The 26,499-nt window shown below is 28.4% G+C and overlaps 1 protein-coding gene across 2 annotated transcripts in view; it reads right to left on the minus strand.

The window, feature by feature from the left end:
* LOC107449120 (leucine-rich repeat flightless-interacting protein 2) overlaps positions 1–26,499 on the minus strand; it is a 67,704-nt gene that overhangs the window by 38,950 nt on the left and 2,255 nt on the right. Inside the window, exon 2 of one of the 2 annotated variants that reach the window (XM_087150201.1) lies at positions 23,490–23,598. In XM_087150201.1, the coding sequence (XP_087006327.1) occupies positions 23,490–23,573 (84 nt within the window). In that variant the 5' untranslated portion in view covers positions 23,574–23,598. Of the gene's footprint in view, positions 1–15,366; positions 16,096–23,489; positions 23,599–26,499 lie in introns of those variants that run through there. The other variant, XM_087150204.1, reaches the window with a different exon arrangement.

Here is a 26,499-nt window from a genome sequence, read left to right on the forward strand (position 1 = left end):
TCTGGTATGTAGCTAACCAATTTACAAATTACGTAGTCAAATTTAATTAAATTTTATTGATATTAACTTTTAATTTTTTTTTTGTATAGCTATTAATATACTTTTTTAAAATTTTATTATAAAACAGAGGGATCGGAAAATAACTTTAAACATGTAAAGTTATAAAAAATGCTAGAAAATACCATTTCGGCTGCTTAAAAAAAACCATACATTTAATTTTTGTTTTTAAAACTTGAGAATACCAATATGAGGTCTAAAAAGTTGGGAGTTCATGCAAACCAGTAATAAACAGGTAAATTAGTAGACCACATGCTTGAAGACTCACAACTCAAAGCTGAGTTAAGGTTGAATGCTAGCCGGTGATCCTAATATCATACATTAGTTGTACAATAATATTTTTCTTAACTGTTAAAAAGTATCAGTATAAGCAAATTTTAATAATATTTTACTAGATGATATGATTGAATGCAATTTTCTGCTTGGCAGAGCCATATGCTTACATAGAACTGTAACCATTGTCTAAAACAATGCATGATGACACTACTAAACATCTTTATCAAGCAGCAATTTTCAGTTAAGATAGTTTTTTGAAGCACTTGCACCAAGAAAAATCAAAAGGCCTCAAAACAACAATTTAAATGCCTTACACTTACACTAATGAGACAAAACTATAATTTAAAACTATATAACATTTACCGTGATTTCGCTTGATACCTCAGAGCCCCTTTTTATTAAGGACGCTTTATTACTTATTTTTTTCATCTCCATCACAACTTTTGGCGTATTTGACTTGACGCGGTATAGCGAGTAAGCTATACAGTCGCAAAGGATTATCTGAGCTTTAGAGCAGATAAATAACTTTACTATTTTATAAATATTTTAATACTATATTTTAAGAAAGATTTTTCCACCTACATGAAAATTATCAAAATCGCAAATTTTTAAAAGCACCATTGCAATAATTTTTTAAATCTTAAAAAATTAGATCACAAATGTTTTTCATTTTTCCTAAACTGTGTCTTTTCTTCATTTTGACTTTTTTTTGTGCCATTTTCAAATCTAGCAAAGAGAACGCTGGCTAAAGATAAGCAAAACTTGACCCAATTGTTAAGCATAATTGCTGCATATTCAAAACATTTACAAAAATAGCATGTTATTCACAAAAAAAGTGTTATTCCATGAGACGACAGAGCCCTCGAAAAACAGCCTTAACGAGAAAATAATCTTTGTTTCTACTATGTTCATTGTTTTCTTGAAGCTAAGTTGTAGAATAGAATAACAGTAAACTCTCCTGCGAGGCGTTTCATGGAATACAAGTTAAAATAAACAGTAATGTCGCGTTTAAATATCATAATATTTGTAGAGCACCACATTAATTGCAAAAAAAGAGAAAACTCGACGGATGCTGATTCAGGTGGTCGCGTGTGCAGGTGAGTCAAGCAAAACGAAGAAACTTTATCTAACCGACAAAATCAGGTCTTAAAAATAGATGTGATGCTCTGGGAAAAGAAGCTGATACACGCATTTGTATTCCATAACCTTAAAACATGTCGAAAAGCGGATGTTGCGTAAATTGAAATAAAATGCTTTACTCCATTGAAGAGGCACTACGAAGGGAAAATGAAATAAGTAAAAAGCTTGTATTCGAGGTGCATCTGAGACCTGATTAAAAACAAAATTCGTAAAAGTCAATAAATGTCTGCGAATAATTTTTAATTTAAGATAACACTGAGGAGTAAATTTTTTGTGGCATTTATAGAAATATTTGATTTTGCCTAATTCGTGCGTTGCCAAATAAATGTTTTTAAAATTACTTAATTTCCCCCCCCCCTCCCTTCTAAAGCAGGGATGGGCAAACTTTTTTAGTCGAGGACTAAAAATCAAGAAAAAAAAGTTAGCTGGGCCGAGTAAAAAACTTCTGAAATAAAAATAATAAAAAACGATTTACAAGTTTTAATTCAAGTATTTAATGATATGAATGAAATTGCGATATAATTTCTAAAAGTTCCTTATATTGAGGTTCGAAGTGAGATGTGCTTATTTTAAGGAACGAGGTGAAATGCTTGTCTGTTACGTCTACTTCTGAAATGATTTTTTCTAAGGTTCATAGTTGAAAACACTTTTTCACATATATAAGATGAAGTAAACATAGCACTGATTTTTTTGGGCATGCGATATTAAATTTTAGAAACTAGCTTCTGGTAATGGTTTGCAAAACTCAAACTTGGTTAGAAGCAACAATAGTGTGCAATCTTTACATACTCAATAAATAATGTTAGAACTCGCACCGGCAGAAAAATCCGCTCGTTGGAGCTTAAAATGCCCTGTCTGCCACATGTGAAGCACAATTCACCTATGTTAGATTTCATATGTCTGATTCTCGAGAAAGACAAACGCTAGTTGGAGCTAATCTGCGGCTATTCTATAAAGAACTTCTGCGTTCAAAATTTTACCAATTGAAGCTGTCTGTGATAACTATTTCAATCAATTCCACCAATAGAAAAAGTAAAAAGGTCATCAGTACTTTGTTAAAAAAAGAAAGAAAAAAATAGCTTAAAACAAAGTAGACAAAATAATGGATGTATAATGTATCTTGTTTATATTCGCCAGGGATCGGCAAGTTAGAATTCTATCTGCGGGACAGATAAAACCTTCCGGGGGGCACAGTTGGCCCGCGGGCCGTAGTTTGCCCATCCCTGTTCTAAAGTATACACCATTTTGAAGATATATCTTGAGATACCCATAACAAACTGTGAATTCGAAGGACTTTTCAAACCTTAAATTAGCTTAAAAAATGGATCATAAATGTTAAAAGAAAAGCTTAATAATTTATTATTTTTATTTATAGAACGGTGTTTTTATCTATAGTATTTAAATCACTTTTATACTATACGTTAATGCCATATGGCACGATTTTTTTAATGAATAGATTGGGGAACAGATTTTTTGTTGCATTTATTTAAATACTATATCTTGCCTAATTTGGGTATGGGGTTTCAAATCTGAAATTAGTTTTGCTTCTAAATCTACAGATCTATTTTAAAATGACATTTTTAATCTATATTTTGTCGAAATGTACAAGTTTAAAAACGTTATACATAACACGAGGTGACATATATGTAGCGACAAACTTCTCGGGAAGTTAGGGCATATCATCAGGATTAAAATTCTAATAGGAACTCATGCCCGAAAATATCATTGTACGCAGCTAGTGGCACTTTTCTATTATGGCCTGTTCAGAAGCACAGGAAGAAACAGCCCCTAATACGATAAGAGCCCCTAGAGGCGTAATATTTTTGGATATGGGCTCCAACGGAATTTTAATCTGATGACCAACTTTTTTTTTTTAAATAAACACACTGTTACATATCATTTCAAAAGTTTTCATCAAAACAAAGTTGACATAAAAATGTTGAAAATTAATATCTTCATATTGACGTAACTTTCGATTCATCTAACACCACTTCCACTTTTCTTAATGATAATTACTCCATTATAATAAAAGACATTTCTCTTCAATTAATGAACATTAACATAAAATTATAAGTACTTAATTATTTCAAAACGAATACCGATGAAATCGTATAAGACATTAATTAATTTATTTAGTAAAAAAAATATCCCTGAATCAATTGTGTTCGTGAAATTTGTATTAGATACAAATAGTTAAGAGAGCCGAAAAAGAAGCAAATAAAAACTAACATTAAAACATTATAATTGCAAAAGAAAAATAAATTACAGGAAGTAATTAAGTAGTTGCGTAGTATTTTATTTCACCAAACACAACACTGGAATAACACTAATGCAATAGCCCTAACTCAAATAAAGTTTAGGCTCATTACTTATAGATTTAAGTTAACTGAAAAACAAACATTTTATACTTAACAATTTTTAAACACTTTCGATGTGAAATATTATCTGCAGCTTTGTTACATGAATTAAAATCATCAGAGAAGATATAAATCGTAACAACTTTTTCAAAAATAGATCCAAGCTCATGTACAGTTTATTGATTTATGCTATCCGTTTTAGTAACATCATTTATTACAAAAGATTACTACAAGAGAGAGCTTTGACGGAATTGACTTGGTAAAAAAGTGCCGTGAAAAAGATAGGCACTTTGAGTGTGAAAAGTGATTAAAACCGTCAACAAGTGATATAACTTGAAATGCTTACGTGAAATAATGTAGATAAGGTAAAAAAATAAATTTAAATTTATGTACAACAAAATATTCCCGAGTAGATAATAAAAAGAAAGGAAATTAAATGTAAACAATAAAATTTTTTCAAAGGTGCATAACTAAGTTATTAATGGCAAAAATAAAAAATAAATGTAATAAAATAACAAATACTAAGACTAAAATTATTTAATAAAGTTTTAAAAAATAAAGTTAATAACACAGTAAATGCAATTAATTGATGTAATTTTTGTAAATGTAATTGTAAAATGTAATTTTGATTTTAACGGTAGAGGCAGTTATTAGCTTATTTCTTAAGGAAACAAAAGAAATAAAGAAGGCAAAATTTTAAAAAAATTATTTTATTTTAACTAATATAGAAATTTTTAGATAATTTCAAATTTTGTTTTAAAATTAAACTTACAAGATACAGTTTTGTTTAACTTAATCAGATTTAGGTAATGCGCCACTTTTAATGCATTTTATTTTCACAAAATCACACAAATTCATTTTATAAAACTACAGCAAAAATTTTTGTACGAAACAATACTTAACAAACGTTATTATTTATCATTATATGAAGCTTAAGTTAAATTTTCTGGAAAATTATTGAAAAATATTGAAACGCGAGGAGCAAACTGAAGAAGAAAAAGAAATCAAACAAGCATTTTTTAAAATTATTTTTAGCAAAGAATGCAAAAGTGCTAGAATAATTGTTTTATTTTTATTAGTTAATTCACTGTCGAAAAAAAAATTTCAACACCAAATAAGAAAAGTACTATTATTCTTATTATTTTTTAAGATAACAAACAAAATTATTTTTGGAAAATACAATAATTGTAAAGAATCCGTGTTATTAAAACATTTTGGTTCTTGATTATCTTAAATTCGGAGATCCACGAAGCATAGTCATCTTTGTTTGATTATATGAAACCATACATAAGCACGGTCCAGTAAGTTTTTTAAGTCAAGTGGCTCCTATGAATAATTTATACACAGAAAAAAAAAAAAGAACTCTTTCAACTGAAGAGCTTACTGTCAGGGTATTTATTTTTGGCTTCACACTTCTGTGTTCCAATGGAGAGCATTTAACTCTTCTTGCCTCTCTTTTTTTCAAACATTTCTGTCAAGCGATTATGGCGTTGATGTGGACAAGTCTAAAGGATGGCTTTAGGAAGTAGCCTTTTTTTCATTGTCAAGTTGGGAAGTACGTGAGATTTTGTAAGGCTGACAGTGGGATGAGTTTCTATTTCTGAAATTTTCCACACGCCTTTAATGTTTCTCACGAACGAGGATCACGTTCAAGGCGGTGACTTACAAGCTTTAAGAACATGCTGCAGGTGATAACATGAGTAATAATTGTGAGACGAAACGAAGAGAAAATTTGGATGCGTACATGAAAGAAAAAGCAGTTAAAAAAAGCACGTCCCTATGACTTAACGTGTCTTCATTGAAAGAAAAAAAAATGCAAGGAACGTTTTATTTAAAGCTACGAAATTATTACAGTTCTTATAAAATTTTTTTTGGAAAAAAATAAAATAAAAGACATTTAAAAGTAGGATAAAAATCCACATTAGTAGAACATCGGCCTACGTGTTTAAGGATGAAAACGGTGTCATGCAACTTTAATAGCAAAACCCCGACTTATATTTATAACATAGAAATCGTCTCGAGGTGAGATAAAACCTCTTTATTATGATAAATATGCACAATTGTTTATGTTTAAATTTACAGCCTTATTAATTACTTTTTTTTAAATTTTAATGACTCAGCATTTTGAAATATAGAATACCTATGCTCAATAAAAAATCAAGGATCTCTAAACCAATATTTTAATGTCTTTAATGTAAGTATTGATGGGAGCTTTTTTTTCTTTGCAGTGGATTTATCTTCTTCAGATAAACACAGATTCCACGACCCTGATGTCTAAGTGATCCCCCCCCCCGAGTATTTTTTTTACGGACAGTTTATATCCAATTCTCACAAAACTGACGATCTGATTGCCATTGATTTTGAGGAATACCAGTTTTGACAAATCAATAACTAGAAAAATCGACTCTCCCCAAGAGTTATTACTTAGTGAAGATGGGACGCACTAAGGAAATACTTTTATTTACATTGCTCAAAATCGTTTTTCTTCGAGTCAGCTTTTATGAACATAAACCGTTTTTTCCCAGTGGTCGTCATAAGTAACCAACTGCTATGAATAAATAGATTTAAATTCATAACAGTTGGTTTTATTCTATTTTTAACTGTTGAAAAATGGACATTGCAGTGTAGTTTATAAACAATACTAAACAGTAAAAAGATGAACAAAAACCATAGCAGGTAATTAAAAAGTAAATTTTAACTGCAGATCTCGTCTTGTAAATATTTCTATATTTTTAAAACAAATTAGCTACTTTCGTGCTAATTATTTAAAACCATCATTATTAAAATACTTAATACAAAGTGTTTTGGAAATTATTTGGGATAATGTAACACAACTTCAATATAATTACATGATTTTAAATTGTATTGAAATAATCTTTAAAATACAACAATTTGTGGAATTTCAATTGCTGTTGAACAAATATTTTAAATTAAAAACCAATAAAAGGTTTTTGCTATTAATATATTTTACTTGCCATAAAAGAACAGTCTTTTTGAGTTGAAAGTGTACTAACTATTTGTAGAATAATGAGTTTTCGGTATTTAAATGTTTAATTTGAAATTTAATTACGTAGTTTTAAATTTTAATGAAATAGTTTTAAAAGTACAACGATTCATGTAATTTCAATTGCTGTAGAATAAATATTTTAAATTAAAAACCAATAAAAGAATATTGTTAAACATATATTTTATTTGATATAAAAGCACACTCTTTTTGAATTAGAAGTGTTGCAACTATTAAGAATAATGAATTTAAGAATAATGAATATATGAATTGTATTAATAATGATATATTTAAAATCATGAATTTTCGGTATTTAATCAGTTAATCTCACGTGTCCAGTCTCAAACCTCAATCCTGCATTAAACAGTACATTTAACCACATGTTAATCTAACTCTTTATTTTCTATACACTTAACAGTGTTAGCAGAATTTTTAATAGTTTGGATTGTGTGTCCTACATGAAAATATTACGCAGTCACGATTTTGTCAATACGTGTCACGACGAACAAGGTAAATGAAAGAAATAAGTATGCAAAAGTAAAATGAAATGCCAAGGCAGGAAGTTTATAACACATCCTTCATCTACGAAAGAGATCATAAAGCTATGACAAAAAGGGTAATAAAAGTAACATAAATCGAAGCCCAAGAGCAAGGCTGTCACGGTCATCACAGGATTGACAATAAGAATTCTTTCGGGTGAGGAACACACATCCTGAGTGTCTTGCGATGCTGTATTTATCAATATATAACGGCGCATTAAACGAAGCGTTTACAATCCGCGGTAATCCGCAAGGACAAAACAGTGATTTCAGAAGCAAGAAGCGATTTAATTTATAATATGTTTGGGCCATCAGAGCATGAAGATTATTTATACGCATCACTGGAGAGGGACATAACAAAACTGTCCGAGTGGCTTTAAAAATTGATTCAAAAATGACTTGCTGAATGAAAAATAAAATGTAGAAGTAAAACAGATAACTAAAAAAATTAAAATTTAATCAACTTAACAAAAAAATTTTTTTTTTTTAAAGGATGAGAAATAAATACAATAGTGAGTAAAAAAAATAGTATATATATATGGTGATTCAGTACAGCGGTTACAAACTTGGAAAGTAGGATGCATCAAAGGGGTTAAGAGTCGCCTTGTCAGAAATGTCATCGTAGGGCCCCTAGGCAAAGAATATATAAGTGATATATTCTTTGCCCTAGGGAAGCTTTCCTCAGTGGCGTGGATGGACTTAGTGCAGCGCCTAGCAAGATTTAATTGTGCCTTATCTTAGACTTACCACAAAAAGCTTAAAATAATATAAAACAAAAACACTATGATGAAGAAATATTCGGGTACTATATATAACCCATATAATTACGAGCAGATAAATATTTTGGTACTTTTAATTATTAAAAACAGTCTAACAGTTACTAAAAAAATCTGTTAGATTATCGGAATTATATTTATATCTACTAAAATAAAAAATACAAAAAAAAAGCAATTTGACGTTTTTTAAAATTTTTTTTATATTCATAATCAAACATTTATTAAATTTGTTTTTTTAAATACAAGAAATTTCAATGTTGGATAACTGTTTCTCTTAGATCTAGATGACTGCGAATAAGTGCAAATTTGAAAAATTATTGCTTTGCATTACTATTTACCAAATGAATTATGACATTAAAACGGTGAACTAGAAAAAATAATAGTAAACTTGAAATATTGCATATATTGCATAAAAAACTATTAAGTATGCAGTCTCAAAACCAATGAAATTTCTTTTCTAGCGTTGACAACGAAGAACTGAAACAAACCGAGCTATAAATTAAAAATAAAAAGCGAACTGTTTACATAAACAAACTGTGCTAGATATTTGTTATAATAATGCTTATTATTACTCAAGCTTATTATTATTATTGCTTATTACTTAAGCTTATTATTAATGCTTATTATTAAGCAAACTACTTAAAAACTTAAAAAGCTTATTTAAAATAAAAAGATGCTTAATATTTTACAAAGGAGAGAGAAGCGTATTAATAAAACTTAAGAACAGAATCAATAAATAGCAGCCTGAAATAATGCCAGAAAGGAAAAAAAAATTCAGTATAAGTAAAGGATCAGAACCTATTTTGTGATAGTGTACCTTTATTTCAAATGTAGTGAAATTTTATAAATTTTCGTTTCATTTCATTTTTTATGTTATTTTTCGTTTTCATTTCTATGCTCCGTTTAAAGCCCATAGATTCAACTTCAGTCTTTGTTCCAACCGTGAAAAAACTATCTCCATATTTACAAACATCGTCACTATGACCCCTTATTTTATCTCAAACCATAATCGGAAATTAACTAAATGTATTTAACAAGATTCGAGTTTTGACAATAACGAGGCGTACTAAGTAATAATAAATATAGTAGGCTTGGGACCGTAATGCATAGGAATAAGCGAACATTTAAATCTCTTTTAATTCCTTTGATTCCTATGAACTCAATGAAAACTTTGGTAAATAGTAATAATAATAAAAAAAACTTTTTTGAAAATATATAACGTACGTAAAAAGGGAAACTTTAAATAAAATTTTTGCTACTTCTTACTATTTTAATTTTAATCTAAGGAAGAAAAAAAAGCTAGATACGATTGGTTTGTTAATTGTGAGTATACCAGAATTTTAATTATGCATCTGTATTTAGTTAAAGTAATTATTCAAACAAAGCGTCGATCCCTTCTTAACAAGCTGAATTTAGTTTATTATGGTTAACATAAGCGAATATTCAAATGTTCAATTACATGTAGAATTGTTGTATAACAACTATATTTATTTCAGCAAAGGGTGAAATGTAAAATAATAACATTAATTTATAATAAACATAATAGTTAATAGGTGTCTAAACGTCATTCAAATCACACGTTAAAATTACAGTGTGCTCGAAATTTGAATTTGTTGTTTATTTGTGTTTTATCTAAACTATAAAGCAAATAATATCGGGATTGTGGTCCGTAAACAAACCACTAAAAGCGGGTTACAGTATATGCTACATCAGTGCAGAAAGTCATTGTTAACTTCTTATTTTATTCTCTAATAAAAAATTTTATATCATGTAATTTTATAAAAACAATAAAATATGCTGGAATTTTCATCAAATATATCAAAGTCAAAAACAACACAAGCAGAGATTAAGCTAAATTATATAAGACGTGAAAATTTTAAAAATGTAGTAGCAGTTCTAAAAAAATACCTATTGTTTTTTGTTTCCAGCTATAAATGAACGTGAAAGTTTATAGTATTGAAAAGCACACTTGATTTGTTTCCATGATTTCTGTGCTCGTGTCTTTATTGTTCTTAAAACAATATAAATGCATTTAAAAGCAATATAAGTGCATCAAAAATTTGGTACTTTTCTTTAATATTAAACTTTCAGTAGCCAGTAGACAGTCTGAAAGTTTGAAGCCCCTAATAATGTAATTTTAATTTGCCTTTTTTTTCTCCATATTTTTGGAGTTCGTAAACAATTCAACATTTTGAGCTTAATTTTATGAATTGTATATTGAAGCATTTAAAACACATAATTTTAAAAGTAAAATTTAAACATAAATAGGTTGGATAGTTAATGAGATAATTTTTAGGAAACCCACATTACTTTCTTTTTTTACTTTTATCTTGGCTAGAAGAACTTTATAATTGTAAGCAAGTTTTGATTCATGCAATTAGATACGAGATAAGACAAAGAGGAGTCTTCTGACAAATTTGCAATATTGAAAATATCCTCCTCCTTTTCTTTTTTTTTAAAAATAAAATAAAATAAATTTCCATGAATATCAGAATTTTTGTGTTGCCCAATGAGGAAAGAAACGTCATTTTTTAAATCATAATTTGAAAAAAAAAAAAAAATCAATAAGTAATTTAAAAAAATATACGAAGTAAATTAGGCTCGATACTCAAGATACGTTGTCGATAATTAACAGATTATCTTATTCGAAAGTTACCTCGGGATTATTATATTGGATAAATAAGGTTGGTAATAATATAATTATTGATGATAATGAAATGATAGTGTTACTATCATCATTGTCACAAAAAGAAATATGTCTATTCATAAGTTATTCAGGTTTCGTAATTAAAATATATCAACCAAGAAAAGGTGAACAAAAATGCTTCTGTGCTATTTTTTTTTACCAAAAACAAAAAAGAATGTTTTATCCTTTATTTTAAAAAATTAAATTCAACAGATGAATGCAGATGGAAGAAAAACAACCGGCTCCAAATTTGGGGCATGAATTAAAAATGCAACTAAGGAGTGACTCTAAGAGCTAGCTATTTCCACGCAATAGAAATGTTATTAAAATATTTAGAACAGTCGTAATAAAGTCGTATACAGCATATTACTCCATTGAAATTTCATAAAGAAGAAACTGAATAATTTGGATGAGGTATGTTACGGGGTCAACGGCTTATGAATGAAAATCTTAAACAAAATAAAAATCATGGATGTTCTGCACTCTTCCTTACGAGTGATTAAGACAGACGATTCGAGTTTCGAAAGAATTAATGGGAAACCATATTGTTTTATGTAGTGATCAGATGGAAAATATATTTCAATTTTCTACAGGTTAAATAAACAAGTAAAATAAAAAGGTTATTAAAACTTATGAAATTAGGTGAAAACAAAGAACTCAAACGATAATGATTGTCTGAGAAATAAATTAATAATATAATGCTTTCCTTTCTGTAAAAAATAAATAAATAAAAGTGGGGAGAAAACACACAATGATAAATTTTTATCACTTAACATTACATTATGTTTTATCTCATTACACGGTTTTCCTTTTATCAAAAATATGACAAAAATGATCAATTCACTATTTTTTAAGCTTCAAATATTATATACGAATAGATTGAGATTTAGAAAAACAAAAGTGTTTCAGTTTTTAAAATATTGATAACTATATTAGTTTAACTTAATTTCCATTTATTTAAATTTCTTAGTTTTGAATTAAAATTTGGGATTTTTTTTTATTGATGATATATAATGATTATATATATTCTATATAATGATTATATATAGAATAGTACGTTTATTAGGTGAATTGAGGCGAATGCCCTTCACGGTTATGTTGGCCCATATACGCACTATTTGGAAAAAATTTTTTTTTTCATTCGTCGTTTAGCATTGATTAGGCCGAATTTCGCTAAAACAGCAATTTCTTCTTTCAAGGTGCAGGTGGCTGGGAGTCTGTTGGCATAAAATAAACCTTAGACTGGCATAAAATTAATCTTAGGGAAAAAAATATGTGCAGAGTTGAATCACATGATCTGGGCGGCTTATTCTGATAACCAAAACGGGAGATAATACGATTATAGGAAAGGATCCAAGATTGCTTAACAATGAAAACGCGTCGTTTTTTCACTTCAATGCTCTGTTTTTAATAGTCCTTAACTAAATAGTCAGCTGCCCCGTTTTTTTTTAATCGTTAGCAACATTTTACAACAAAAAGGGTGCAAAATTAACATTTTGACGAATTGGCAAGTACCATAATTTGGAACACTAATGAGACTAAGTCCGCTAAAGGTACATTAAACATCTATTTATTGATTTTTCTTATGTGTACTAAAAATAAAGCTGTACTTCAGTCACCGGTGATTTTATCAATCGCATAATTTCAATTACAAATAATGTGACGCTGATGCCTACAATCGATTCGGCAGTTACAACAGAGCAGTGAGACAACAAAACGGAAATTTTTCACTTAAATAAATTATGTATAATAGTGAATTAACAGTGTTTCTAACATCCATTGCAATGTAGATTAACGTTAATAATTTCGATTTAATACAATGGTGTTGCTTATATGAAAGTTTAAAAAAAGTTTTTTTTACAGTTTAACCTTATTAAGATGCATACAGTCAGCTGAATTCGTAAGACGAAGGAAAACGGATCTGCCATTACAATATCCTGGAAAATAATGATAATTGTATCGTTGAATATGAACATAAAAACAAACTTCTATCGTTGAAGATGAAGTAAATATTGCACCCAATCAAAACAAATTCCTCGTAGGGAAACCTCTAGAGAGTGACCACTCTTTGTTCCACAGTAAAATGGTCGTTAATGGAGGTTGGTCGTTCTTAGAGGTTACCTCCATTGACTTGAAAAGTGCATGATTTTTTGCAAACGATTTTAATTACAGACAGTGTCGATTTTCTTGGTACGGAAATGCCACTTGTGTTGACGTCATGAAAACCGGATCGATGAATAAAATTTAACGTCAATAGAAATGATCCCTTCTGATATAATTATGTCATTAGAATACATTTTAATCTTCTTATTTTGTTAATATTTTTTCGTTTTTCCTTATTTAACCTTTTCCTCGTCTGATGCAAAGGTTTTGCCCAGTTGCTGGGAGAGAATGGTTTCTCCTAAAGCAGGGGTCTGTTTAGAAGAAATTTGGGTCCGTTAACGGACCCTTCACAAAATATCTTTTCATAAAAACGGACCCTTCACAAAATATTTTAACTTAAAAACGGACCCTTCACAAAATAATTTTTCTTTTAATCGGATCCTTCACAAATTTGTTTATCTTCATTATTATTTTGTTAATCGAATAAACCCTTTCCAGGGCAGAAAACAAGAAAGATGGATGTAAACGAATTAAGTTTTGTCTTCGGCAGACGATTCTTCCATTATTCGTCCGAAATTAATATTCTGCGTTCAGCAGTATAGGCTAAATACCAAATATTTGAATGTTGCATCTCTAATTTAGAAGCAGCAATTGTTGTTTATCTTTTAAAATTTAATTTTTTTAATTATAATTTTACAGTGTTGAGCATAATCTTGTATGTCTTTAAAATTTAAAAACTCCTTGAAAAAATTTTTTTTTGTTGCAAAAACGGACCCTATTTGCACAAATTCATAAAAGCGGACCCTGGTTGAAAGAATGTGAGTAATTTTTTCACAATTTCACGAAAAACGGACCTTTCACAAAATGTCTGGACAGACCCCTGCCTAAAGGTTTTCTTTAATACGAAATCTATGGAAAAAAAGCAGTGCCTTCCAAAAGTGGTTATAGATAGAGGAGTTCGTTACGCAAAGGTTGTCTTTCCTGGGTTTTTTCGCTGTATTGACTTTTGTGCTGACACTCCTCATTAAAACAAGTTAATCGCTTTTCCTGGATTGGACAAGTGAAAATAGTGCATTTTTCTCTTGGAACTCAGGTGAGGGGTCACCGACGATGGTTTAAGTGGTATTTACTTAGATGGTGATTCAGAGAAAAGCGAAAATTGCATTATTTCTCTGATGGTGAAATTCTTTTTGTGGATCGTTTCATTTAGCAGCTAGTACGGTGCTCTTTGCAGACTGAGCAGAAGATTTTATGCGATGTTAGAGGATGAGATTTTAAATAAATCAGCGATTGTAGAAAAAGATGGAGTGCCTGCTTCCTGCTTGTATTTTTACGTCATTTTTATTAAGAATCGAGAAAAAATTGAAACAGTTAGTGCCGTCAAGAAAACGGCTGAGAACTGCTAAGATTGAAGAAATGGAGGTTAGTTGAAGAAGTGAATGAGGGAAGCTAGAAAACAGAACATTTCAATCTGTGCTGCTCTGCAAGGAAGAGCAAAGTTTTTTGCGGAAGCTTTTGATGTCAATGATTTTACATGCACAAATAGATGGCTGCCAAAGTTTAAAGAACGGCATGGTATTATATAAAAAAGGGCAAGGGGAATAGTTTTCCATTTTAGTTATAACATTATTTCTCTCACTCTACAGATATCATTCAGATTCCTTGATAGATTTATTTTAATAAATATCATCGGTAATATGTTTTGATGTTTTATCAGTTAATACGAAAAGTTTTTTTTTTTTTTTTCTACCATTCAACTCTGTTTTTACAAGGTTCAACTATGTATACATATTATGACTAATTTTTGCTCGTTAATGCCTATATTTTTCACTAATTGGTAAGCATTTGCGTTTTTCTCTCCCGCAATTAAGTGAAACAAAAATAGGAGTTAAATTAGCAATTAGTCCCTTAATACCTTGGGTAACTTCGATAATCTATGCGCGAACAAAATAAAAACTTTATAATTTTTTTCCGAGTAAAGAAGAAAAAAAAATCTGGGCCATTTAATGCCTTATTGTCAGTAAAAGTATGAATGATTAGTTTTTGTCATACTATATACATTGCTACTAAGATAGATTTTTCTTTCATGAATCCAAAAATAAATTTTTTAAAAATGTATTTATATATATATATATATATATATATATATATATATATATATATATATATATATATATATATATATATATATATATATATATATATATATATATACTAAACTAATCATATGTTTATGAATGAACAATGAGGAAGGATGAATAATGTGAAAGAATGAATAAAATAAAAGAATGAGCAACATGAAAGAATGAATAAAGAGAAAGGATAAATAAGGAGAAAAAAATTATTTACACTTAAAAAATGCAATATTTTTCAACAAAAACAGTAGTGAAGTAAAATATAATATTAATTCTTAAATAATATTACTTACTCTGTAATTACGAATATACAAAAGAGCTGGTATAAGCTGATCCATAACTTCATTTTTTACACACCTATTCTTTTATGCTTATCACTTTCCGTTTACTTGATGGTAATTATAAATTTTCAGAGAAAAAAAAATCACGCATATATTAAGAAGAAATCATAACGTTAAAAATAAAGGTCTGACACAACTCATATTTCCAAGAATTATCCGTTTTAGAATACTTGAATTTAGAGCGAAATTCAAATTTTTAATACAATTCACGATTTTTAGCACATAGATCCAATTGCTGTATTCCAACAAGCACAAACACAACAGACAACAGCACAAGCGAAACATCTCTGGGTTCAAATTAAATGATCTAATCCGTAGATGCATTAAACGGTTCGGTCGGAAAATTTCTAATGATGTGATAAGTGATTGCAATTAAAACATCACAATATCAGCGCATAAACTATAGCGTTTCAATAATTGGGTTTAAGTTTTCCGAAAGAATCATGGCTGGAGACAACCTCTTGGATGGAGATGCAGAAAATCGGAACTTTTCCTTCAGTAAACTTTTTAAGCAGCTTTTCTACACACACAATCAGCCAAGAGCTATTTTGAAAAAGAGTCGAAATAGAGAACGCCGTCGCCGTTTATTACAATGTTGACTCAATGAGGCACATTTCTAAAGTCTTTGAGAGAACGTCCGGTCTTTCAATTGTATGGCACAGCAACTCCAAGAGAGGTGTGAATAGACACGAGGAAGACAGAAAAAAATAATATATTTTGAGACAGCTAATAAATATTTTCGTTGACAGAAACACTCCCACGTGAAAATAGAAGGTTTAGCTTTTTATCTTTACCATCTGGTAGTAAAAATCTTTTCCAAACATCAAAAGTTATTGCCTCTTCTTAACTGTCTCCCCGTCAACCTATGTGTTATTTCAGAATCTTTTTTAGCCATTTTTTAAGAGCATAGTTAATTGTTCGATTTTAGCACAGTAAACTGTGATAAGACATTCGAAAAGCACATGAAATAGGTTAAAACTTCATCACTACACATGGCTTATGAAATCATATTTCATTATCTTGAGATTATTTGATATTCCAACCCCAATATAAGACACAGAAGGTTTAGAATATAACACAGACGACTTAGTGAATTTTATCCCTAATAATAGGGATAAAGTTATTCAGATCTGTTACATCTAACACGAAGCAAAGAAACTTCTATCTCCCTTTTTTCCACACTGGCATTTTTATAGTAACTGAAATGCTAGGAGTAACTAATTTATCTGATAAGAATCTTCGAAATTAACATCACCAAAGTCATCAAAAAGTGGTGCCAAATATTCGACATGCAATTCACGCGAATTCCTGTCAACAGGGATTATTCAGTTATTATAAGACTTTTATTGTTTTAGTTCGAAAATAGATAGAAATAACAGTTAACAATGGCAAATAATTCGTACAAATTGTAATAAAATGTCAGTTGAAGAATTGGAACGAAAACTCTCTTCAATGATTTTATTGCAAAACTGAAACGTAGCTCTAATTCTTTCGAAAAAAATCTAATTTTTAAATACTTTAAAGAAGTTTCACTTTTATCAGCATCTTTTAAGAGCGATAATTTATGTGCGATTCTAAGGTAAATAAAATTTAAAGCGAAAGAAAAAAAAACAGAGTTCGCGAATTAAGTAATAACATTCTGTAAAAAAATATGATGGAAGTTTTTTAACCGTTTAATTTTAATGTAAAAATCTTTAAAACAAATAAAAAATATTTTATAGTTAGAAAAATTATTTTTCCACCAAATTTTAATTAAGTCAATGAGATTTGAAGTTGAGAAGAAAAAAGGTTTAACATCAAATCTGGGAGGGGGGGGCGTCACCCACTTCTTACCACAGGTATAATTATTGCTTTATTTCATTTCTCAAAAACCATTTATTTTAAAGAGACAATACAACAAAAATGCCAAAAAAAAAAAAATCCTACTATGAAGTGCCAATTTTGATGTGGTCGCAAAGAGCGGAAATCGGTTTAAAAATTGCTTTATTTTAAAGCGTGTCAGTGTTACAAATGTCAGCACAAAGCTAACGATATTGTCTTTGATTCAATAATAATACTCACAAAGAATAATTTAGTTGCACACGAAATAAAATCTTACGTGCGTAGAGGATTCTTTTGTACACGCTTGCATTGTTTAGACATTTGATACTACGATTATCTCCGCACCACTTCATCATGAAATTGAATTTTTATGAATAACTGCCATTCATAATCATAATATAGATAATTTCAGTTTTAAAGCAGTTGCATATGTTACGCGGATGGCTTTGAATAACTTCGTAATAAATTACGAAGAGTAATAACTAAGGCCCGGATTTTGATGACATTTGCATTTTTGGACATTTTTTGTCTTTTAGAGCATTTTTTTAGATTTATAGGGCATTTTTCTTTAAATTTTGGGGCATATTTTGCATTTTAATGCATTTTTTAAAGTTTTTTGTTAATTTTTTCCAATTTTTATTATTTTTTTTATCTATTTTCATTATTACACTGGCTTCCAAACAATGAAGAAAATCTCTAGGATATTAACAGGTGAGGCAAAATCTTTTCAAATTGAAGAAGAATTGTCAGTAAGTGAGACCGTCTTTTTCAAGTACGCACCTATAACATCAGTAGACGTTGAAAAAAGCTTCTGCAGGAATGAAAATTTACTTTCAGACAAGAGACGCTCGTTTACATTTCAAATTATCAAAAAACATTTAATAATCCAATGTAATTCTGATATTTAGTAATATTATGAGATGGAAATTGTTATATCCATTAAAGTTTCTATACAAAATAAAAATATTTTGGTGTCAATATATTTTCCCTTTTTTTGTTATTTTAGGATATAAAACATATTTTTCAAACTTTAATGAACGTAGAACAAGTATTGCATTGCTTTAAATTTTTTAAATGACTCATAATAATTTTAAAGAGCAAAACATTTTTTTAATTCAATATTTTTGCTTTATAAGGCATTTTTTGAGCAATTTTTGCATTTTTAAGGGCATTTTTTGCACTTTTTAAGGGCCTTTTTTGCACTTTTTAAGGGCATTAGTTTAGATTTTTTAGGTCATCAAAATCCGGGCTCTAGTAATAACATAATATATTAAAACAAGCTTCCAAGACGCATCTGAATTTATAAGCAAAATTTAGGTCATTCATTAGTATAATATACTAAATCTGTAATAAATAAAATTAAAATTTGAAAGTAGCAGGAATACATCAAGAGATGAACGTGGATGGCATGTGAGGGTTGCGTACCCGAATCAGCATTTCTTAAGTGGTGTTGTTTATTTTGTCGTATTTTTATAAAAAATTAAATTCAATGGTGATTAAATAAAAAAAAGTTATTAAAGTTACAATTAAATAATTTAAAAATTTTGACTATCATGAGTTAGCCGTGAGTAATAGCACCATAACGCTGCATCACACTAAATACAGGGCCGGGATAGCCTGGTCGGTAGGGAGCTGGGCCCATGTCCAAAAGTTCGAGCGGTTCGAACCCCGCCGGCCGAAGACTCTCCGTGCAGTAAAGTGACTGGTGCACATTAAATCTGTCGAGTTGCAAAAGTCCTCCATGTTCCCATTACAAATCAACACCTCTGGGGGTAATGGATTGGAGATCGATCGTTCTGTTTCACATCAAAATTACGATCTGTGGATGAATGGAGGGATGTATGTATGGGTCCGCCTTATAAACAGGTGCCACTTATGGAGTGGCAGAAGTCGAAATCTTGGCCATAGATGGCGCCACTGGAAAACAAGAACAATCGCACCCCCTCTGTCTAAACAGGCATACGTCAACAACAACAACACTAAATACAGTTAATATTTATTATTTCGTCGAGTTAAATTTCAATATAACATTTCAATAACATTATATATATATATATATATATATATATATATATATATATATATACATGCGCGAAGAATGAGTATTCGATAAAACTCATGTATGCAATAAATTAGACTCATTATGCATTGCAAAGAAATAAGCCCTCCTCCCCAAATTTTTTTTAAAAATAGATATTTATCAAAGCATTTTTAAAGGTAGTTTCAGTTTAATAAGTCGCTACTTTTTAAAGATACACATATTTATTTTTCAATAAAAAATAAAATAAAGTAATAAAACTTACTTACGGCTGTAATGTCATCATACACTGTTAATGGCATCAAAATTTGATAAAATTGAAATAAAATTTGATGAAAATTGGCTAGATTAGTTTGATCCCACCATAAATAAAAGATTCAAAACATGCTTTGCTCATAATACACAGTTATGCAAAAATTCAAAACATGGAAGAAAAGTTCAAAACATGCTTTTTAATGTAAAAATAAATACTATATGATATTTCTTGCTAGCAATGTTACTACTTAAAAGATATTGTGCTAGCATGAGCTTATTGTGCTATCAATGAACTTACGTAGATTTTCTACGTAATTATAGTAAAAATACATTAAAAAAATTTAAATTTTTTAATAATATAATTAAATCTTATAGAAAAAATATATTTTGGTGTAAAATTTTAAAAAGAATATTTATTTTTATTTAAAAATACAAAAAAATAAATAAAATAGAAACAGTAGTGTTAACCGTCTCAATAAATTGCACATGAAATTCTGTTTCAAAAAATGAGTACTATTGCTATTTTTTATGTACCATAGAAATAGAATTACAAAATTTAAAAGACTGACTTCATTTACTAGATTATATTTTGAAAGTGAAATGAGGAAGCAATAGAAAATTTTTTTCCCCTTCCATTAATAAGAACTGATACATATGAAACGAAAAAAATACTCTGGAAATATGACAATATGAGTCATACATAATTATGCTTGGTTATTCTGAAAGAAATATTTTACATGTAGCTTTAAAATTGGTCAAAACTGCACAAATCATTTAACAGCTTTCAATTATTTTTTAATTAAAAACTCTTTCTTAATTTTTTATTCTAATAATGGAAAATAGTTGACTTTATGGAGATATATTGTTCATTAATTGCAAATATCTATTATTTTAAAATTTCTAATGAAAGACTAATAATAAATTTATTTTTGTTATTCAATGAGAAAAGTAATGAATAATAATAATAGGAATTAAAAAAAAAAAAAAAAACAATATGGAGTAGTTAGATTTCAATGGAAATTTCTTTTATTTCTTGATGAAATTTCTTTTTATGATGTTTACAAAATGCTCGGACTAGCGTTTTGAACTTAAAAATATTGGAAGTAAGATAGTTACATTCTTTAATTTTTATTAACAAATTATCAAACCAGATATGAGTTTTACTCATCAATTGTAGAACAATACAAATGACGGAATTTCAAGGTTTTCGTACTATATTTTTAAGATTAGATTTTTTTTTCCCATTAAAGATTAGATTATATATATATACTGTATATAGCGGTGTAGAAGTCCCCTAAATAATCACCCAAAGTTTTATAAAAATCGCAGGGTCGACTCAAGTAAATATGTTGGACATTCATTAATCCTGAAATGTCAATGCATTATAAGAAATGAGATAAATATGAATAACTTTGTACCAATTTACCCCTTTCAAAAACTTTTTTTAACATGCTATATATGATTAATTTTATTTGAAGGGGCACCTCTTAGCATCTTTATTTGTAAGCAAATGCATATGCGGAGAAAACAATATGAATTGTTTTTGGATTGAGAAAATTTTGCAGGTTTAATACTTGTTTTTGATGTTTTTAATTTAAGAAATTTTAGTATTTAGTTTTTTCAGTTGTTGACTTATACATCTGACATACCAGAAATTTGCTATCTCGTGATAAAAAAAAGGGGGATCCACTTACACACTGTACTTTTTATAGACAACTAAAAACTAGCAAGCTCAGTGAATAATTAGAAAATATGGTAAATTTCATATTTGCAATATTGCTTATTATTTTGACTGTTACGTTTGTCTCGTATGCCCCCTCCCCCCAAAAAAAGTAAGAAAACAAATTGCAAATTTGTGTTTAAAATAAACTTTTTTTTTGGTTTGGGGGCATATTTTATAATATGTTAGAATAGACATATCAAAGATAATGAGTTCCTAATAAAAATATTCAATCAATCTTCCTTTAGTATTGTCAGTTTTTAAATCAATTATTTTTTCAGAAAATAATTTGATAAGTTAAGTGTAAGGATTCAAAGCAACAAGTCAACTGAATGCAGAACTTTACCGTGTTGGTTAATAGTGATGAAAGCAAAGGATGATATCTAGAGAAATAAATTATCAAGAGGGGTACTGATGATTTTTTTAATATAAAATAGATTTTTTAGTCAGAATGATCTAGCGTTTTCCTTTCTGTACTTAATTACAGCTACTTTACTTTATCTGGGTGTTAGCTTTAATTTTACAGTGGGTTAATAAAATTTTATAAAAAACACATTTATTTATAATTAAGAAAATATAATTGAGAACCTTGTTGAATTTTTAGCAGATTAAATTGGAATTACAAAGTAACTATTATTGGCATTATGGCAAAAAGGGCAATTCCATGATATAAAAGATGACATAACTAAAAAAAAAAAAAAAAAAAAATTACATTAAATAGCATCCTATCATTAATTAATTTTATCTTAACTATTTAAGATATTAATATAAAAAAAAAAATTATTTTTCATTATTTTGTAACAATAATAAAAAAAGTTTTAGTAAAATTTTAATGTAGTTTATACCTGTAACATCACTCATATAGAAAAAGTAATATGAGTCACAAGAGCTTTTTCGCTGTTTGACACTTTCTATATGCCATTTCATGCGAATTTTCAATTTCCTGCTTATTTGAAGTTTTCGTTAAATACATTTAAAAAAATAATCCCATTATTACTAAAAGAAGAATTTCAAAATAAAAATATCATGTTTTATTCCATGTCCTTACTATAAAGCGTCAGTCACATTTTATATTTTTATTCTAAATAAAACATTGATAATTTTCGTCTCTTTTCTTAATATGCATAATAATATTAGACTATTGAAAAACATCCCTTTATTTTTTTTAAATAAAAATTAAATATTTATCAATGAATATAAGAAAACCTATCAAAATTAACATCAGTCCTCACCATGGAACTGTCTGAAATCTCGCTGCTCATTTATCCAACACCAGCTGTTCTTAAAAAAAAAAAAAAAAAAAAAAAAAAAAAAAAAAAAAAAAAAAGGTCAATTTTAGTTTTTTATTTCTGAAGATTTTATCTTTTCCTTTCATCACTTAGTAAACCAACAAAAACCAAAAAAAAAAAAAAAAAAAAAAAAAAAAAAAATTTAAAACTGTTCTGAAATTAATTTTAATAAATTGAGAGAATGCACTAAAATCGCAATGTTAAAATTTTGAAGTATAAAGGTACTAATTCAAGTTTTCCATTTTAAATCTTCAATTTATTCATTCAATTCATTTCAAAATAAAAAAAAAGCAATTTATTTCCAATAACAAAACAATAAAATTTATTTTATCACACAGAATGTTGAAAGTATTTTTTCACACAGAAAGTTGAAAATCTTGCAAAATTTAATTTAATTAAAGAAGTTAGAAGATAGTAAGCACTAACTTCAAATGTTTTTTAATACAGAAATATTACATATGTCTTTCAATTTTTCTTAAAAACTGATATTTTTCTTATTACAATAAGAAATAATTAAATTATTATTAATAGAAATAAAAACTAAATTCATAATTTTTTTTAAAAAAGCAAACCTATTTTGTGAGGATCTTATCCGAAAAAAAAGGGGAACTCTAAGATAAAGAATGCATAGTGTAAATTCAAAAGTGATAAGTGATTTGTGTACACAAAATTAAAATGATTTATGCATGAAAGTTGGTATGAGGGTTCTTCATATGTGTGATTGAAAAATCTCATTAATAAATAATGGGCTATATTTCAGGATTACAGTCATTACTAACTTCATCACTATGAGTACTATTCAATTATTTCTAGGAGTATTTTTTTGCAAGAATGTAAACACAGATTTAATTTTCTCCACTCATAGCAATCTGAATAATAAGTGTTTAAATGATTAAAGTTTCACTGTAATAAAATATAAGAAAATTAAAAGTATGATTTAAAAAACAATTACCTCTTGAACAACTTTGTCAAGAACTTCATCTTCTGCTGAATATAATCTTTGAATTCCACGACGACGAACACGAGGGGAAGACATAGTCCAGGTTCTTTATTGTTTTTGCCTAAAATAAATAAACAAATATTTTTCAGTTGAACCCAAAGTGATAAATACTCAAATAGGGGGAGGACGCCTAACATTTCAAAATTTTCTAAACCATCAGTCTTCTATGAACAGGGTAGAGTTTACTTGTAAACAGTCAACTTCTAAGAATATAATTACAACTAGCAACATTAGAATCATTTTTATTTATGACCTCAAGTAATAATAATAATATCATAGTTAAAGGTTGCATCGGAAATAATGATTTAATTTTTTGGTGAGAAAAAGAAAACTTAATCACTTAAAAGTAAATTTTTAACATTATTTTTCAGTTTTCGAGCATGAACAAGCAGCTGTTTTAATTTATAATTGTCATTGAAGAGCTGAACTAATTTTTGAGTTTACGGCTACTCCATAGTCTTGTAATTTTCTAACACAATACAGAAGACAAGGGAACTCTGTGATCAAGCATTTGGGAGAAATTTGCCTATGTGGAGAATTTTTTGAAGGAATTAACTTGCAATTGCGTTCCGCGAAGAGGAAACCCTCCCACAGTTAGCCTGACGGCAAGGGACTCTTTGAGTGAAATTATCTATGAAGGAATTTAAAATTCCTACAAAACTTATCAGTCTTCTTAAAGCAGCCCTTTCAAAGGTACTATGCAACATCCAAATTACAGAATGATTTATCCAGGATTTTTTATTATTCTTAAAATTATTTTGTAAAAAATTAAAAGTGAGAAAAATATTGTAATTAGTAGTACATTGATGCTTTGAGTTTTATTGAAAAAACTGAGGTTTTTAATATTAATACATTTGATTTTGAAAATCTTTATACCTCATGTTCAAATATTTGTAGTTGCATTTATGATAAATATTTAATTAAAGAAAATATTGATAAATTATATCGGATAGATATTTGTAAATTTAATCTTTTGGAAAATGTACTTTTTAATGGTCTTGATTTTTATAAACAAAAAATAGGGATTCTACAAGGAAATTCCTTTTCTGGTGCTCTTGCTAATATTTTTTTTACATTTATTTGAAGCTAAGTATCTTCAGTTTAATGATTTTAAAGCATTTTATATTGATGATTTAATTTTACTTAATATTTATAATTACGATTTTATTTTTAATGTTCATCCAAAAGATTTGGTTCTGAAAAGGACTAATGAAAATTGCTTATTAATTGCTGTTGAATATTGAGATTTTAAAATTGAAATTGATAATAATCAAATTAAAATTGCTGTTTATAATATAAGGAAGGCTTTTAAGTTTAAGTTCATTTTTTTTCAATTGTCTAGAATTAATAAAATTTGCATTGTCTTTTTGCTAATTTCAGATTAGTTCAATTTTGTAGTATGTTGTGTTTTTTGGCTTTGGGATTTATTGTTTTTAAGTAAGTTTTTGAACATTGTTTTCTGTTGTACAGTACAGAACCCGTTATCCGGAAATCAGAAAACCGGAAAACCAAAAAACCGGAACGAAATTCAATGCATTTTCCCGCCATTAAAAAAAAATTTTTTTTTTTTTTCCTTATAAGATTTTAGTATTTTTCTTTCTATTTTGGAAGATCATCATTTTGGAAGAACCTTACCATCATTTTGAAAATAATCATTAGTTTATTACTTCATCGTTTTTTCTTCGTTTTAAGATTATTTCCAAATTTTTTTCTTTCTCTTTTTGTTGGCTTTAACAATAAAAAAAAACGGCTTTTTGTAGCGATTCAGAAATCCGGAAAAATCAGTTATCCGGAAGAGCGATGGTCCCGATCGTTCCGGATAATCGGTTCCCTACTGTATTAATTTTAGTATTATACTTTTGTATTTGTTTTTGCATTCTTTTTTTTCCCTTCTCTCTTCCTGGACTTTTGGCAAAACCTTTGGGGTATAGAGAGAGCAACTTAAGCATTTGTCGTGCTCTCTCGATAGAAAACTTTTTGTGTTTTAATGACTTCCGAGGCTGGTACCCCCTGATAACATCAGCTTTGATTGTCATTTTTATATTTTTAATATTTTTCCTTGTTTACTTTTTTATATTTTCTATTCCAATGTCTTTTTTACTGATAGGTCTAAGGCAAGGTGATATTCTATCATGCCTACTTTATAATATGGCACTCAAAAGATTTATCAGAGATGCAAAGATAGCAACTAATGACACTTTATGCAAAAAATCCATTCAATTACTTGCATATGCAGAGGATCTTGATATCAATTGCAAATCAAGATGGGCTGTTATTGAGAACCTTGTGGCTTTTCATGCTGAAAACAGGTATATGCATCAATGTAAAAGAAAACAAAATTTATCATAACCAAACAAGAGACTGATAACACACAAATGGTTGTGAATGATCAAACCTGTGAGAAAGTCACTCACTTCAAATATCTTAAAAACAACTATTATCAACAAAAATGAAAGGAATATTGGAATTGAAAAAAGGCTGATACTAGTAAACAGATGTCATTTTGACTTGATCATGATCATTTCTGATCATGACTCATTAGCAATAGAGGTAAAATCAGTATATATAAAACACTAATGCAACTAGATGTTATTTATGTCAATAAAAACTGGACATTATGTAAGCATAAATAAAACAGACTACTTTTTTAAATAAAAATATTACGCAAAATTTTAAGAGCTGCCCAAAAAAAAAAATTGTATCCTGAATTCTTTATAATCGTGAAATTTATAATCAATATAAGAAACAAAACAGCATAAAACCCATCAAATCGAACAAAATAAGGTATTCTGGGCACTTATTTAGATCAGATAAAAAAAACCCATTAAGCTGTTAATTATTGAAAACATAATTGTCATTAAAAATAGGAGAAGACTTCTATTCAGACAGCAGGGTGATATGAAAGATTAGGAAACATTAATAATTGGAAATAACATAGGTCTGATTCATTTTGACGGAAAGA

The sequence above is a fragment of the Parasteatoda tepidariorum genome, chromosome 8 (assembly GCF_982258835.1).
Source record: "Parasteatoda tepidariorum strain Cologne lab strain chromosome 8, Ptep-v5.0, whole genome shotgun sequence".
NCBI classification, from domain to species: Eukaryota; Metazoa; Arthropoda; class Arachnida; order Araneae; family Theridiidae; genus Parasteatoda; species Parasteatoda tepidariorum.